This window comes from Cariama cristata, unplaced genomic scaffold (assembly GCF_000690535.1).
Source record: "Cariama cristata isolate BGI_N322 unplaced genomic scaffold, ASM69053v1 scaffold18096, whole genome shotgun sequence".
Classification (NCBI taxonomy): domain Eukaryota; kingdom Metazoa; phylum Chordata; class Aves; order Cariamiformes; family Cariamidae; genus Cariama; species Cariama cristata.
Window position 1 is genome coordinate 23882 of NW_009621777.1, and position 17456 is coordinate 41337.

The 17456-nt window shown below is 35.8% G+C and overlaps 1 protein-coding gene across 1 annotated transcript in view; it reads left to right on the forward strand.

Moving 5' to 3' along the window:
* The window catches only part of CAB39 (calcium binding protein 39), a 19674-nt gene extending 2545 nt beyond the window's left edge, over window positions 1–17129 (forward strand). The window contains exons 2-8 of the mRNA XM_009702114.1: window positions 5770–5934; window positions 9826–9944; window positions 12907–13075; window positions 13828–13887; window positions 14525–14590; window positions 15352–15495; window positions 16364–17129. Of these exons, the coding sequence (XP_009700416.1) occupies window positions 5770–5934; window positions 9826–9944; window positions 12907–13075; window positions 13828–13887; window positions 14525–14590; window positions 15352–15495; window positions 16364–16552 (912 nt within the window). The 3' untranslated portion in view covers window positions 16553–17129. The remainder of the gene's footprint in view (window positions 1–5769; window positions 5935–9825; window positions 9945–12906; window positions 13076–13827; window positions 13888–14524; window positions 14591–15351; window positions 15496–16363) is intronic.
* The last annotated feature ends 327 nt before the right edge of the window (window positions 17130–17456 follow it).

Here is a 17456-nt window from a genome sequence, read left to right on the forward strand (position 1 = left end):
GTTGCTGTTTCAGCCAGGGGTATGCTTTTGTAGCCTGTCAGATAACAACAATGAACTTTCAAGGCTAAGCAGCATGGTACATATTCAGTGTTGGTTACTGTTTGTGGTAAAGACACCATTTTGGGTGCAGGGAATACTTACTTTTTCCTACACTACTTTGTTTCTTAAAATTAAATACTCACAGTTCCATATTTTCTTTACTCTTGAAGATACGGAATTTTAAATGTGTGTATAGATTAGACTAAAACAGATTTCAGCACATGTTGAAGTGAACTGAATGTTTCAAAATTTAATTGTTGTTTTATATATTTCTTCCACAAATGAAATTAATTGTAAATGCCCTTATGGCTGGCTGAGGTTCCAAAGACAAACTAGTACTTTTCTACTGCAATACCACAGTGGGTTTGTTTTCAATATGTGATTCACCATAGTTCCTACCATGCTGTAGCAGCACAATGCTGTTATGAAAATACTGAGTTTGCTACTATGTAGAGTATGTGCTTTGACAGTTTCCTAACATACTTGGAAATGCAGATTTGTAAGAAAATTAGACAAATCATTTTCCCTATAAATTAAAAGTGTAATTAATTATGTTTGAACAGAATGCCTCAGTGTCTTTCAGTGCTTAGGCTGAAATTTAAAACCTTTCATATTTTGTGAGAGGAAGAAGAAGCAAAGGAGGTAAGAAAGATTTTTTTAAAGCTTGAACAGTGTGTGTTCCTGTACGTTCTTCATAATCAAAATGGAAGAGATTCTTCAAAGCAAAAGATGTAAAACAGCAGTAGTGGTCACAATGCATCTTGTTCAATTATGAAGCATTCTGCTCTGTAATACTGGAAAATTTATTTTGTAAAAAAAAATCTGAAATTCAAAAAGTGAATTTTAGTTACATGTTAGTCTACCTCTTTTTGAACTCTGTGAATACTGGAGAAAAATTAACCAGGTAATTTTCCAAGTCATTTTGAAATGTTCTTTAGGTTTGTGGTACCTGCTTAGGAACTGAGGTCTGAAGTGGCTGTAAAAGCTGGACTGTGTCTGGCTGCTGACTGTCTGCCTCATGGACCACAGCTCCGGGTGCTTGTTGGCTGCAGTCTTGTACTTAGGATAGAGGCGATAGCTTGCTGTCTGTTAGTATTTTGCAAGGGAAACTTGAAATATCAAGTGCTTTATAACTGAAAACGTGTTCATCATGTATGCTGTAGGTTTTCCATTACTTGTGGTTTTTCAGAAAGGGAGGCTAAAGGGAAGGGGAAGGAAAACTCCTTTCATATAAATGGGACCTACCCTTGATCTAGCCCATTAGTTAGTCTTGTATTTGCATCTCTTCCTCCTCTTTGGCTGACATCAGCGTTTATTTTTATACTAGGAGTTCACTTGGTTTGTGGCACACGTTTACTGTCGCGAAGGTAAATATTTACTCATGTAATAAACTTGTTCTTCCCTGTCCTCTGACCTTGGGTTAACCTGTTCATATCAGCTCCAGTTTTGGCTTTCGGGTAATTGTTTCAGCCATGTTGTTAACCCATGCGGGCTGACTGGTGCAGGCATGGTTGGTCTGTCTTAAGTTGCCAGCTCTATACAATGGACAGTATACTATGCGTATGGGACAATGCAATATACTATTTCGATTCAGCTGTCCAACTGTAAGACTATCTCATGTTGCCATAGATCAGATTTCATTCAGTGAGTTAACGCTGTCATTTACAAAGCAGTAAAATTTTAAATTTGTTATGCATGTGTGTACAATTAATTTGTGGTTGAAAGAAGGCTAAATGTTAAGTAATCTGCCTTGCCTATGGTATGGGGCTGTTACTCAAAGGGTAAAGATGAGGCTTCTTCTGGAAGCAGTGGGTGAAAAGACCTGCTTCTCTTCTAATTGAACTTAGCTCTTCACTGATATCTTCATGCTAAATGTCTGCTGAAAAATAGTGTAATCATTTTTTGGCCTTTAAAATAAACTGGTGGCACTGATGTAGATAATCATATATTTACAGAATTGTATATTTCTGCAAATGTTTTGAAATCCAATCAATTTAAATAGAATTATTAAAATGGTGTTTATTACTTATGATAGATACTGCTCCAGACTAGTAAAAATATTCACCAAGTATAGACTCAAAATTATAGCTAGTTTACCTTTTTGACGGATGTTTTCATTAATAGTGCAGTTTAAGTAACTGCATTATCAATGTGGCTAGAACCCCTGGCCATAGACTGGAGCCTGCTGAGCTCATCTTAAATACTTCAGGACTGACCGTGTGTTCTTTACCTTTTTCTACTATTTCTCTAAGTAAAGGCAAGTGTTGCTTCATAAAACTCAAATGCTCCAACTGTACAAGTCTAAATGAAGTATGGTATCTGCACTGCTTAACATTTAAGGAAATAGTAAATTCTTGAAATATCAGTGAAATATCCTAGAGACTGGAATAAACCACAATAGTTCATAGCTATAAAGACATACAGTGATTCTGGTGTGACAATCATACATGTGATTGCATGGTGTTTGGTTTTATTTTTAAATAATATCTTCCTGTCTTTGATAAAAATAGACAAATAAGTACTTTCTTTCTTTTCCTTACTTTACATTTTTACTTTGAGTTGTCCTCAAACTATATTGAGTGTCTGGCACCATTGAATTTCAGATGTGACTTGGTAGAGAATTTTTCTCTAAAATGCTAGTTGCTCCCATGGTTGCTCCTTCTCAGTATTGAGAATATATATATAAATTTTAATATATATAAAAATACATAATTGTAATACATAAATATAGACAATATTTATTCATAGACTATGATATGTAGAATATAATAATATATATATTTTATATATATTTGGTGTCTGATTGTTAATTCCACTCTTGATCATGGGTTTTTAGATGAACTTCATTGTGCATTTTGATTTTTCTCTGGAGATTTTTTTTTTCCTATTAAAAGAAAGCAGTGCATTAGACAATTATTTAGATCTCACTATCTTAGGAAATCTTGCAAGTAATGCTAGCTAGCCTTCTCTTGCCTTGAATTTTTTTACTATTTTTTCACTTAACTCTTAACATTGATATTTAATGTAGCATTGTATTTTTCAGTGTAGCTGTCTAAATTCCATTCTGCACCTGAAATGGCAAAAGTAGCTCTGCACATCATGTATTTGGAATATGTTCGAGAGTTCATGGAATGTAGAAGAGTAATGAGATTCTAGAACAAGTTCGTAAGAGTTTTTTTCTAGTCCTTTTGATGTTGAGTTTTAGAGTAGAAGAGAAGGGAATATAGAAATGTCATAATTATGGAATTGTAGTGCATCAGAAGACCTTGGTTATTGATAACACTTTCAGAAAACCTCATATTTCTGTATTTGTGCTACATATCCAGAAATGATAGTTTGACCTAAGTTGAAGTGATACAAGCAAGTCTCTTTTCATGATGAAGGTGGTCAAGCATTGGTACAGGTTTCCTAGAGAGATTGTGGAGTGTCCATCCACGGAGCTGTTCAGAGCATGGCTGGCCATGAGCCTGATCAACCTGATAAAGCTTTGAGGTTGGTCCTGCCTTGAGCAGGTGGTTGGGCCCTGATGACCTCCTGAGGTACCTTCCAACCTAGGCTGTTCTATGTTTCTGTGTCTGTAACCATTACTTCCCGCTAAAGCTGTGTGTCATTCCAAGTTCAAGTGAAGCATATTCGGATGGTCTTGACAGTTGTGTAGAGCATGAGAGAGAAATTTAAGTCTTGGTGTCTTGAAGTTAGTGAGTTGCATGTTCATGTTAGGCCAGAAGGCTGCTTTTTTTTTTTTTTTTTTTTAAAAAAAGCATTTAGTGTTTGGAAACAGAGTATTTTTTTTTAATGTCTGGTTTGTAAGCATTTCCATTACTAACGTCTTTCTTGGGGTGGTGGTGGGGGAGAGCCTTCAAGTCTGATTATTAAAGTTTTGGGAGGGTTGTTTTGTTTTCTGGGATTTTGGTATGAAAAATTCTTCAATCATGTTCTTGATTACAGGCATGCCCCCACTATTGCTGCTGTCTTACTTAAAATAGGTAGCTACTTGAACGTCTGCCTTTCTTCCTCTTTCTAAATTAGTGTGCAGCGATAAACTGCAATACAATTTTTACTGCTGCTTCCTCTTTTCTTGGTAGCTATGCGTCAAAGGCATCTCTTCATATCTCCACATTTGACAGATGTTCCTGTTCTTTTCCTAGTAAAGAGAGATTTCTTCTGAATTTTAAAGAAATAAACAGTTGTCTGGTGCAATACTACTACAATATGGTGAGCTGACATTCTCGTTTTACATCTTCAGGAGCCGTCGTGAATCTAAGCAGTCTTATTGAGCACCTGCTTCTTGCTCTCTTACTAACAGTGCACAGAAAATCCTTTGGAATTTTGATTAAGGAGGAGACAACTGGGACTAGGAACTGCAATTAGCAAGAAGAGGGAGGCAGTGGGGAGTGGAAATTTGTGGAGGAGCTAAAAATGATACGGAGCCTCCTTAAAGGTCATGGAATCCTTACTTGCATACCTAGCAAAACTGGAATGGCTTTGGCTTGAATAGCACATGGGTCATGCTGATCTTAAGCCTCTCTAGATATAACGCACAAACGAGAAATCTTTTTACATACCCCTTGTAAGATGCAATATCCAGAAAGTGATAACTTTTTTACTCCATTGATTTTCCATGTGCTGCCAATCATAAATACTTTACATTAAAGTGTATGCATACCTTGTTGGCAGGTTCATGTAATTACTGAAAATTAGTGCGCTTACAAACCATTCATACTTTTTAGGCATGTGAAGAACTAATACAATATAATTAAAGCAGCTATTTATGATCATAATTTTCAACGTTTTGCCCCCAAACTACGTAGACATATGTATTGAAAGAACTAGTTCTTTTTTCTCCAAGATAACTGTGTTTTAAGATTCAGAAGTGGGTACCTAGAAGTGTTCTTGTTGATTATTTTTTGTGTGTGTGGTTTTTTTGTTTTTGTTTTACTCATGAGATAACTCTGCTTCCACTGCTAAATGCTGCTCCAGCCCATCATGGCAACTTAGGAATTCCTTACGCTGACTTCCGTAAGTGAGAAGTCAGACCTGTCTGTCTTCTGTAAGATGGACTTTAAATGGAAGCATCTTAGACTTCTAATTGTCTCTTGTTTTGCTGTGTTCTTTTGAGTGCACCTCTTTTCTGAGTCTCTCTGCGAGTTTGTTCTTGTGTGCTGAGATAACCTGAAAATGAAAGGAGGTTCTCTTTGAGGTTTTATTAGCCAGAAAGGAAAAATTTTCATCCCCACTGACTGGAGTGGGAGCCTAGTACTTGACAAAACCTGATGAGTGCAAAATCTGTAGGAGGGTTACACTTGGTCTCTTTGAGATGTTCACTGGAGATAGGCATGTGTCTCCATGTCATGTTTTCCAATCTGGTCCTGTGTACCTCTGTTTTACAGAATGGAAATTTTGTCGGGTTCTTTTCATCCTATTGCTGTTCTTTAGGGGATTTTTTGAATGGGAAGTTTAAAGGCAGTGAAAAGGAAGAGATTTTTACTTTTGGTAACTTGTCAAGTATTTTGTGTGTGTCTTGTCTCTGTGCTTTTTTTTTTAATAACATATAACAATCTTATTTACAGAAAGAATATCTTTTTTTTTTTTTAAAGGTTATCATTTCCTGATTTTTCTTTTTTTTCCCCTCTTAATAGAAGTTTGCAGATGTTAAGATTAATACGAGTGTGCAGTTGCAAAGACAAATGACCTTGTGCTCTAACTGTATTCTTGTCCCATTTTCTTTAGGCCACTGAGGAGGTCTCAAAAAACCTTGTTGCCATGAAGGAAATCTTGTATGGCACAAATGAGAAAGAACCACAGACAGAAGCTGTGGCACAGCTTGCCCAAGAGCTGTACAACAGTGGTCTTCTTAGTACCCTAGTAGCCGACTTGCAGCTAATTGATTTTGAGGTAAGAAAAGAAGTTTGGCAGTTCTTATATTGTATATGTTAAAATAAACACATGTGAATTTGTGCCACTTTAATTGGTTAGGACATCTTTCGATCTTCAGCTTTTCTTTCTGTCTGGGACAAAACCATTAGAAAGAGAGCTCATTGTTCCAAACTACCTGGAAAATTAAGCAAATACAGAGTATGAAATCTGTGAATTTAGGCACATAAACCACACAAAATTGACATACATAAACCTCTAATCTTAATGACACAGTTCTGTTAAAATTATGAAATAATTCTTAATTGTTGTTTACACAGAAGGATTAATTTCTTAAAAGTAATACTGTAGTGAACACAAGCTATAACACTACAAGGCATGTCTGTATTCTCATCTCATTAAATTAAATTACTTGGAAAAGTCAGAATTATTGTAACATTAATGAAGAATTTAAAATATTTTAAGGTAAAGCTGTTAGTTTTATTAACAGCACAGTATTTCTCTCTTTCTTTAGAAACAAATGATGTAACTTTTTTTTGGTTTTCCTCATCTTTTTTCTGTTTATTGAAAAAACAACCCAAGTTTTTATTGATTACTTCAAAGTAGCAATACTTACTTATATACAAATGTATCTCTATATAATATAAACGACTATCTGGCATTTGTCACCACATCACATGCAATAATTTAGCTTCGCAGTGCCATAGTGAAAAATCACCCTATTTAGTTATAAGAAATTGCAATACAATTGGATTTTCCTGTTTTCCCTGAGGTCCCACAAGAAGCATGCGGTTGTCTAGGAGAGGAGCCAAACCCCAGGTATCTCACTCCACAGCCTTGACTATAAAGACCATCCCACTTAAGGTTGCTTAAAAACGAGCTTGTTCATAAACAAGTTGTTCACAATGCAAACACAACAGTTTAAAGTCCTGTTGTAGTAGGACATTCCAAAAACAATGGCTTTCTTCCCTGTTCTTTCTTCTGTCCCCTCCACCCCACCCATAAGTCCCTCTGATTTGTGTTTAGTTGTAATACAGTGATATTTTTTCCCTACCCACACAACTGTTTATACCAAACATAAAACATTAACGTTGTTAAATAAGCAAGGAGACCCGGGAAAGCTGAGAGGGAATGCTGAAATCTAATGGCCTTTAATTGCCTAAGAAAGGAAATCATGGAACGTCATCTGAAGTCTGCTGACCTCTAGATTCTTATCAGCTTGGTGCTTACTCAGTCCAGTTATTAGTGAAGGAAACCTTCGTTATCTCCTGATAATGAAGAATGGTAACAGTTTGTACAGGCTTGTTCTCATTAAGGAGAACTATTCATTTTATTCTAAGGGGACTTGAAAAGACTGCGAGTAGTTTCCTGCTTGTGGACTTTCTGCTGCTTTGTTACAGAAGGATATGATGGTTCCCCCTTGAGAGAGAGCAAGTCATTCACGCTGCTTTCTAGACTGGACCACGTCTGCTTTTTAAGGATGAGATCTGGCAGACTGTCCAGTTATTGTTACTTAGAATTAATGTCAACACACCTGTGCTCCAAATGTGCACTAGCTTCCCAGCTGTTACAAAGTCAATCCGATGTTGGCTTTGGTATCCCAGATCTCTGTGGTTGAGGGTTTACTGCATTTGACATGATTTCTCCATTACCGATGGAGATACAAACTTGAGTTCCTGTTGGTTCTTAAACTTGAAGTGTAGGTCTAGCATTTACTCATTCTGGTGCCCCACCACAGCTTGAGGTCATTCAATGATGAACAAAATGTCTTTGTTTGTTTTTGTCAAGAACGTCACTCTCATTCCTGAAGAAGGTTTCCTTGTAGAACAGGAACGGACAGCTAATTAATACACAGGGACGGTGCACTCTGACTCTTAAACTGTCTCACATGTATTTGAATCTGAATAGTATGGTAAAAAAACCCAGAAAAGTAATGAAGTGAAAACCAGAAAAGAAACAAATTTAATGTTTTAATTAAGAAAGTGTCTGACTGTCCAGACTTTGCTGTATGTAAAGGCCTGTTTAAAATGATAGTCTTATCTGGAAGCTTGCTTTCCAAGCAAAGCAGTCAACACAACCGTCTACTTACCAGTCTTACAAACTTACCGGTTACTTCCCTGCTGATTTGTGCCTAGTGTGTCTGTAGGAGAGATGGAACTGTGGAACTGGGTTTTTTGTTCTTGTTTTTTTCAAATGAAGAAAAAAAAACCCCAAAACAAAAACGCTTTTGGCATAAAGGAGCCTGAATCCTTCTGCTCAGAAGACAATAGTAGCACAGTCTCCCTCTCACCTCTCGCAGTCGTGACTATTGGCACAGGGTTCAGTGCCTGTTTGCCCTTGTTAGACCATGAGATCACTTAGTAATACATCCTTCTAACAATAACTAGCTTTGGTATTACTGTGTACCATTACCAGTTCAATTATGTGCATAATAAGGAAATGCTGTTCTTGCTGGTGAATCCAAAGCAAATTGTGAGATCCAGTGCAAAATTGGCAATGTTAGTGAATGAGAGTTGATGACTATATTATGTGGAGTTTGAGTAAAGCAATTTCTGGAAACACTGCTCTACTTATTTCAAAACAAAGAGTTCTGGTGTTGCTTTGGGCTGGCTTTCAATGGAATTGTAATGGAGAAAACAAGCGTTTACAAACAAACTCTTATATCCTGAAAACAACACTCTAACAAAACTGTCCGTGGTAATTCACAAACATGCCGTTTGTAAAACTACAGTCCTCCTACGTTTTTATAAACATTCGGGTTTTTTTCTTATGCAATCTTCTTGACGTTGATTAGAAAACTGAAATAATTTTGCATAATTGCTGCTGTTTTTAAAATTCTTGCTAATTAAGTATGCTCTGCATTTTACTCAAAAACTTGCTGATGTTACTCAGGGCTTTTATAGTACAACTAGAGATGTCAGGAAGCATTATCTATGTATAGTTTCTGTGTATAACATTCAGGGAACATTCAGGTGGAGTTGCTTAATAGACCATTTATTTGCAAATCCAGACTTAGTACAAGTTTGCCTAGGCTTTTTCTGGATTAGATCTAGTAACACGTAGTCCTGAAGTTGTCTTTATGGCAATCCTAAATGGAAAATTAATTGCAGAAATCTGGCTTTTAAATGGTGCATGTGAATGACAGTGGAAAGTGCTTATATTTATAATCATTTTTTTGTTAGATGTCTGTAACAATTTGTCATCTTTAGCTATGGTCTGACAGAAGAAATAAATAGGAGACTTCTGTATATGTTCAACAGAGAACATTCCCAGCTCCTTTTATACTGTTTGGTGCTATTCTTGTGCATTTTTATGTGTATAGTCTGTGCGGAATTCCAGTATCCTGGTCTTATTTATGCTTCTTTTGTGCACATAAAAATGTGAGACTTGCATTTTAGGTCAGTGCATGATTTGTCTTTGTAGTTTTTATTTATTTAACTTCCACAAGTTACAGTTTTAAGTTGGATGTTAACACTGCAGTCAGAAATGCTCTGCACACTCTTAATGGTGGCATTACGTATTCCTGGACAAGGGGAGAGGAAATCGAATATTGAAGAAACACACCTTCAAGCAAGAGCACAGTTAAAAAACAGTATTTTATTAGCAAAAACAAGTATAAAACAAGCCCAGGAGATTGATTTGACAAAAGAATCTGATAAAACATCAACTGGCTTTACTTCTTAACGTAAATTACTCATGATCTGGCTGCAACATGATGTGTTTTGAGTGCTTGGCATGTTTGAAATAGGTATAAAGAAACAGAATATTTGATCTGTTTCAGATCAGAGTACAGAGGCTGACTGAACTGCAGAACTCGCACAGTATGAATGCATGAGATGATGATCATGTTTAATTGTTAACTTGCCTAGTGGACTTGAATATTACTTGTTTAACTGCTAATGTTTTTGACAGGGCAAAAAAGATGTTGCGCAAATTTTCAACAACATTCTCAGAAGGCAAATTGGTACAAGAACTCCCACAGTTGAATATATCTGCACTCAACAGAATATATTGTTCATGCTATTAAAAGGGTATGTACACTGTGAAGAATAAATATGCTTTTACATGAAGTAAGAAGTTTTTAAAATCATGGAGAAGCAGTGAGTTCTGAAATGGTTTATCTTCCTTTGCAGTATGATTGATTTTGTGGTGTTTGTTTTTTTTGTGTGTGTGTGTCTTGGGCTCTGTAATTCCCCTAAATAAAGGAAAATTGGAGTAATAAACCACCAAAAGTATACTTTTGCATGAAATATGACTGAAAATTTAGAACTGTTAATAACCTAAAATATTCTTACTGGGGTAGTGCAGACATTTTCCTTTCAGTATGCTATTTGATCCTGTTTAAACTTTTTCCTTGTAAAGTCACTCGTCCATCAAGAGTTGAAGGCTGGTTTTTTCCTTTAAGCACTGTCATTTCCAGTTTGCTGTCCTATCCCCTGCTCTTAGTTTGGTCTTAGACTTTTTGCTCATAGTGATTTATATTACTGTAGTGACACAAATGCGCCAACTGAAACTTGACCAAACAAAGAATGATTTGGAGCATATGGTGCATGACAGATGGCTGTTTCCTTATCTATTCTTGTATTATTTGGTGTGTTGGATATTGGAGAATCACGCCATACTGAATACACGGTTGCACATGTAGAGCTGTGGATCTCAAACATGAAAGCAGAAAGGTGGTGTTAACATTTTCATGTTAAAATAAGATTTTTAAAAAATTGAGAATGTGCTCTTTCCATTTAAAATGAATTGCTCATGTTTCTAATACCATTAATTTAGAAAGTTCTGAAAATTTCAGTACCAATGTGTTATTTTGGGATAGAAAAGTTCATCAGGCATTAATAAACCATTTTAAAAATGCAGCTATTTCAAATACTAGTTTTATGATTTGTGTTAAAGCTGCAGTTGAGAGTACTTATTCCACCTGCTGGGATAGCTAGAGGACGTATGAAAAGACCATACTTGTCAGTGAGATACTTGCCTGTGTTATGTTGGTAGCATCGAGATGTGAGGATAATCAAGTGTATTTTCAACATTTAAACGGGAAGCTTTAGTGGCTTTTTTTCCCTTTTCCCTCCTCCTAGTTCATAGTAGTCATTAGAGATGCTGGCTGCTGTGCCACATACATGGTGTGTTAGGCTATTTTATTGTACCATCTCTACGTTTACCCAATCTTGGCCATTTGTGTAAGCCACTGGAAAACGAATCATACAAGAAGCTTTCTTTGTGGAGAAAGCTGGGGGTTTACATCTTTTAGTTTCATACTGACTCCAAAGGTTTGGTAGCAGATCAGTATGGAATATCTGCTTCAGTTCATACAAGTGTAAGATCTGTACTCATCTGCCACAAGTGCTTTGTTAGTGTTTACCCCCCACCCCCCCATATTACAGCCCTGATTTTGGGGGGAAGTGAGATTTAAATGTTAGAGGGACAAAAGGATTATTAATTGTAGCATAACACTAAAGAAAATACTGATTCAGTACTTCTTCAAAATAGTTTTCAAGAGAAGGCAAAGACATTTGAGGTGCAGAGAGATGAAACTACTTTCTCAGCATGCTCTCATTGATGTGTGACTGAATGAGGTTCTGTAACACATTTGTCCTAATTTTTGGTCTGTGTTGTCACCCTTTAGAGAGCATTATTCTCACAGGGATTGCTGAAACAAATATTCATAAGTCAGGATGTTTGAAATGGGCATTTAGTTAGCTTTAGTCTCTTAAATGTTACATCTGATGCCCAACTGAGTCAAATTTATGTAAATTTAAACTATGGGATGAGTTACAAAAAGTTCAGTAGATTTCAAATATCCATGACAGGTTAAATGAGAAAGTGTTGCAGGGTTTAACATGAAAATTAATTCATAAGAAAATGTTTTTGTATGGTAATATAGTTAATGCTTATTATGCACAATGATATGCTCCTGAATTATTCCTGTGAATTTAAATTAGCTTCCAGTGGTATAGGATGAAGGATTCTTTAGGTGGAAGGCAGGAAGGTATATAAAAGGCTTTGACTGCTCCAGAGCCAGGTGGGTAACAACAGACATAACTTTCCTGTAGACCGGGATAGCTTGTATTGCAAAATGCTGAAGTGAGTTCTTGGTTTGGAAAGGCAGTTCCATCTTCTTCCAGGGTCTAGTATTAGCTTGCTTGGGAAAACAAGGAGCTAGTAGCAAGTACAAAGGTGTATTTCTGTCAAATGTATCTTAAACACGCTGTTGTGAGATTTTGACAGCTGCTCGTGGTGTATGCTGAAATCAGCTGAGAGAACCCCGTGGTATTTGAGCAAGAATGCCTGCAAGGAAATGTAGCAACAATTTCTAAATGAAACCATCAGGGATGGCTTCATCACTTCCATCAAATCAGTGATGGACATGTTCCAGAGGTCTCTTGTAAGGAGGTGCAGATACTTTGCTAGAGACAATAAGGACTGAGGCACAGAGAAGGTGTTCAATATTGTCCTTGCAATGACAGCACACTGTTGCCTGCATTTGAAGCTTGAAGTCTGTGATGTGCAGAGTAGCTGATGATGCTGAAAAACGGTTTAAGAAAGAGGAGACATGAATTTATGTCCAGTATTATTAACCCTTCATGCTCATATCAAGGATAGTTTTATGTAAATTGCTGTCATGTTTAAGCGAACAGCTTAAAAAGACACAAATTGCTGCTTTTCCAGATGTCTGCAATCTCACCAATATAAAAAAAGAAAACTGATTTTGAGTATGAAGAAAATATTTTTATTTAGTCTTGTTTCTCAGTTTGTGCAAGTTAATTGTATTGGCTATAATTTGGCATTTAACTGTCAATCATTTCAATAATATTTCTAGAAGTATTTAGAAGTGGAGTTCAATGCAGAAATAACTACCTCTAACTTTTTGAATTTTGTTTACTTGATAGCGCCGAAAACTGTAATTAGCAGTGTGGTGTTGCACTGCTAACTTGTGAAGGTATTTACAAAGAATCTTTGGTTTGTTGTTTTGGTTTTTTTGAATAGGTACGAATCTCCAGAAATTGCTCTAAATTGTGGAATAATGCTTAGAGAATGCATCAGGCATGAACCGCTTGCTAAAATAATCTTGTGGTCAGAACAATTCTATGATTTCTTCAGATACGTGGAAATGTCAACATTTGACATTGCTTCAGATGCATTTGCCACATTCAAGGTAATTTACATACAACATTTGAATTGTTATTTCTGTAGTTCTCCTCTATGTAAACCCAGATGATGTGTGTTAAATTCTTGGGCAAAACAAGGCTAGGTAGAGGGGAAAAAAATAATAGGTGTGATGCAAATGGGTAAGCTGGACACTGTTCTTCCTTAGTTCTCAGAGTGCAAGATATACCTTTAAATATATATGTGGTGTTCCTGATAACTTTTATTCTAGAAAGCAAGATTTAAACTGTCATGCATTAGCTGAATACACGTGCACTTCCATGCCAGCTGCTTTTAAATCTGTGTCTCCAACTCCTGAAGTGAGCAAACTCCTTTTCGTTTTGTTACGGACCTGAGTATATTTGATGCTGTTGCTTTGGGGAAATTTTTTGTTGTCCTGAACGAACCAGTTTTGGGACTATAATCATAATATTGATCAGTATTAAATAGTGGGTCTTAACCTTGGTTATATATAGTTCTGTGCAGAGCATAGCCTTGATCCATAAATGACATTCTTCAGAGATAATTCAACACGCTATTTACCTGTGTGAATTAACATAACACATCGCAGACCTTTCCTAAGTGATGCCAAAATCCTTAGCAATGTCCAAGTAACTGCATTCATGTCCTAAATTTCTTTGTTTAATGAAATAGCAAATTTTTGTTGGATGTCGTATGTGTGCTCACTGTTTAATGAGAATGTATATGTACTGTTTAAATATTGTAGTGAAAATATTGGGTTTGTGCTTTTTTTTTTTACAGGATTTGCTGACAAGACACAAGTTGCTAAGTGCAGAATTTTTAGAACAACATTATGATAGGGTGAGCAGATCTGTTTTAATACTGAGAATTTTCTAGTGCTGTGTATATTATTCAGAGATACCAGTATTTTCATTCCTTATTTAGCTTTGGTTTTGGAAATTTACATACAGTGTTAAACCAGTTGTACTTGCAGTAATTTCTGCCCAGCAGTAAAATTAAGATCAAGACCGTATTGTTTGGAAAGGTGTAAAAACGAGAGAAGGCGGCAGAAATCTAGTTCTGTGAAAACTAGATCTGATTTTTTCCGCTAGAGGGAACCCTTTCCGCGTCTTTTTGACTGTATGAACCCGTAACAACCAAAGAAGGCAAGATAGCCTTCCTCCACCTGCTGGGGACTCCTCAGATTGATGAACAGTGTTCAGTACCAGGAACTATTATAGTTTAAGAAATAATGACCTAACTAATTCCAGCACATTGCAATCTAAACATTAAAGACTCCTAAAAGAGTAAAGATTTTTTTTTTAAGGCATATACGATGTTTACACAGTAGTGACTTACAGGAACCTACTGAGATTTCAGTTTTTGTTTACATTTTTGTTATGCTTTTGCATGTCCTCCAGTTTGTTATAATCATTTGGAAGAAGAGTGTGTGTGACACCTGGAAAGGTCCTAACCCTTCTCTTTATTCTGTATTTAGTTCTTCAGTGAATATGAGAAGTTACTTCATTCGGAAAATTATGTGACAAAGAGACAGTCACTTAAGGTAAGGCAATTTAATTTTCTTCTTAAACGCAAAGTTAAGAGAATTCCCTTAATTTTAAGGTGGGCTGACTTTAATTGAAATGGCTTCAGTAACTGCCTTGGATGGTGTTTATTTTAATTTTTTATATGTTTTAATTCTTGGGATCAGCTACTTTTCTTTTGTCCAGTTTTTCTTTGTTTTTTTTTTCCCTTCAACAAATCCAGACACATGTAAATAATTTAATAAAAATTCCCATGTTGCGCCTAGAGCAATACTGATCTTACATTCAAGTAGGTAAGAAGTAGTGAATTTAAATATAATACATAACTTGTAGCAAGGATGGTACCTGTGGGAAATATCCTTTTTACTCCCTTCTGGACAAAGAAGGTAGTAGCAAAAGAAGTGTAAATATTTCTTATTTGAAGTACTAATGTTTTTTTTCAAAGCGCATTCTTATTGGTGATGTATTGCTTCTGTATAAATGAAAAAAATAATGAAATCATGGGGGAAAAAGAATGAAAGACATTTCTTTCAATTCCAGTTCATAACAAAGGGGGAACAAAAGGCGATTTTTCACTTGTTGAGAAAAAGGAGAAACTACATCATCAAAATAAGAGGAAAATGCACCCTGCACTTAGAAATTCAGGACATTTGAGTTCTGTCGTTACTATAGATACAGACTGGTGTGAACTACTAGGTGTGCTTGAAAGCATTTAAGAAAAAGTTGTTTCTTATGTCCAGTGTCAGTCATTTTTTCCTTTGGGCTTGTTTTCCACTTTTAGCTTCTTGGTGAACTGTTGTTGGACAGACATAACTTCACAATTATGACGAAGTACATCAGTAAACCTGAAAATCTCAAACTAATGATGAACCTTCTACGAGACAAGAGTCGTAACATTCAGTTTGAGGCCTTCCATGTGTTTAAGGTATGTTTAAAAAACCCCACAATAAAGCAAACAACAAAGGAATCCCACCAGAAATTTAGTTGGGTAAACTACTTAGCTGAGCCTAAATGGAGCTTATCTGAATGTCTGCTAAGTGGTTGAATAAAGAGAGAGCTAATGTTTGTCTTTGTTATGATCCATCTTTACAAATAGCTGCCTTTGTATCTTTCAAAAACTGTTTAGAAACCACTTAGAGACTCATGTGATTGTCAGTGTAATCTCTGTTAGAAAATTTTGGAAATAAGAAAGATAAAGTGCAGTAAGATAAGGAGAAATGCATGATTTCACGTGAAATCATGAGACATCCTGGAGTTCAAAAGAGTTTTCATCATGCTGCATGTTCTCTGAAGGATAGCAATATTTTAGTCAAGTCATCTAAATTTCGAAACCTAAATTGTAATTTGCACGTTATAACAGATACCTTCTGACTTTGCAGCAGGCAAGCAAGTAGCTAAGAGCTTGGAGGTACAACTTGAGGTATAAAAGTTTTCAGTGAGCTTTCAGATACCTGTCTGATGCTGTATATGATATGAAACCATGCATTTGCTGCCAAATGTAGTCATGAGGTGTCTTCAGTGGTTCCTGCAGACAGTATTGTGGCTGATCACCTCCCACAAATTTAACTTACTTTGGTACTGGTGTTCAGCTTCTTTCTAATAAAAAAACATAAAGTAATTTTATTTTAAAACTTGCATTTACTCCATTATTTTTTCTGTAGAGTTACTGGAATACGGAATAATTAAAACATATTTTTAAGTTACTGTCATCACTGTTTTGTTGGCTATGTTTGGTTTTTAACTTAGCCTTCTGTTCTCTATTATTACGCTAAATGCCTTTTGTTTTCTTGCAGGTGTTTGTAGCCAATCCTAACAAGACACAGCCTATATTAGACATCCTTCTAAAGAACCAGACCAAACTTATTGAGTTCCTCAGCAAGTTTCAGAATGACAGGACCGAGGATGAACAATTTAATGATGAGAAGACCTATTTAGTTAAACAGATCAGGGATTTGAAGAGACCAGCACAGCAAGAAGCTTAATCTCCAATAAACCCTTAAAATATTAAACCCAAATTCAGCATTTGCTGTTAGATATTCAGCATCAGGCACTCTTATCGATTCATGAGGAACATTACTGCTAATCTGCTGTTCAGTGAACGGTTTTTGTTTTTCTCTTTTCTTTTTTAGTCCAAGTTGAAAAACATAGCTGCTGCTTTCTTGCACAATGTGGACTTTCTTGATATTTGTGTCATTTCAGAATTCAAAGACACTGCTTGTTTTAGGAGTCCTGAAAAGAAAGATTCTAGGTTCGTGAAAGCAAACATATAGATACTAGTTTGGTTTAGGAGAGAAGGTATTAATGTAGTTAAGTAACAGGTTGCATGCTTGCAAATCTGAATAAATCTGTATGTTTGCACTTACCTTGTTTGAGATATGAGCACAATGTGACCTGTGCATACCTGGCACCATAGTATAAGATTATATGCCTTGATTTAAAAAAAAAAATGTGCAGTGCTTTATTTGTAATCAAAGGGGAAATGTATCTAAGATGTGAGCTTATTGGGATAAACAGTTGTCTTGCAAATAAACTGATATTGAAACTTAGCAACTTTTAAAAGAGTGAAATCTCAAGGTTCATAAGGAAAATGTATATATGCTTTTCACTGCTTTATAGAAACTTTTTTTTGACATGATTTGATTTTTCTGAGAATTGACTTGTAAACTTGGAAATATGTTCTAAGGGTTTTTGTTAATTTTACTTTAAAGGTATTTCAGACAGTAGACCTAGCAGTGACATTTTGCATTTCATTTCAACAATGCTTGCTGGTTTCTTTTGTATATAACTCCTAGGCTGCTTATTTCTTTAAAATATGATTTAATTTGTACAGCAGAGGAATGTTATTGTATTAGTCTGTAACTATTACCTAATATTGAGTTTTGCAAA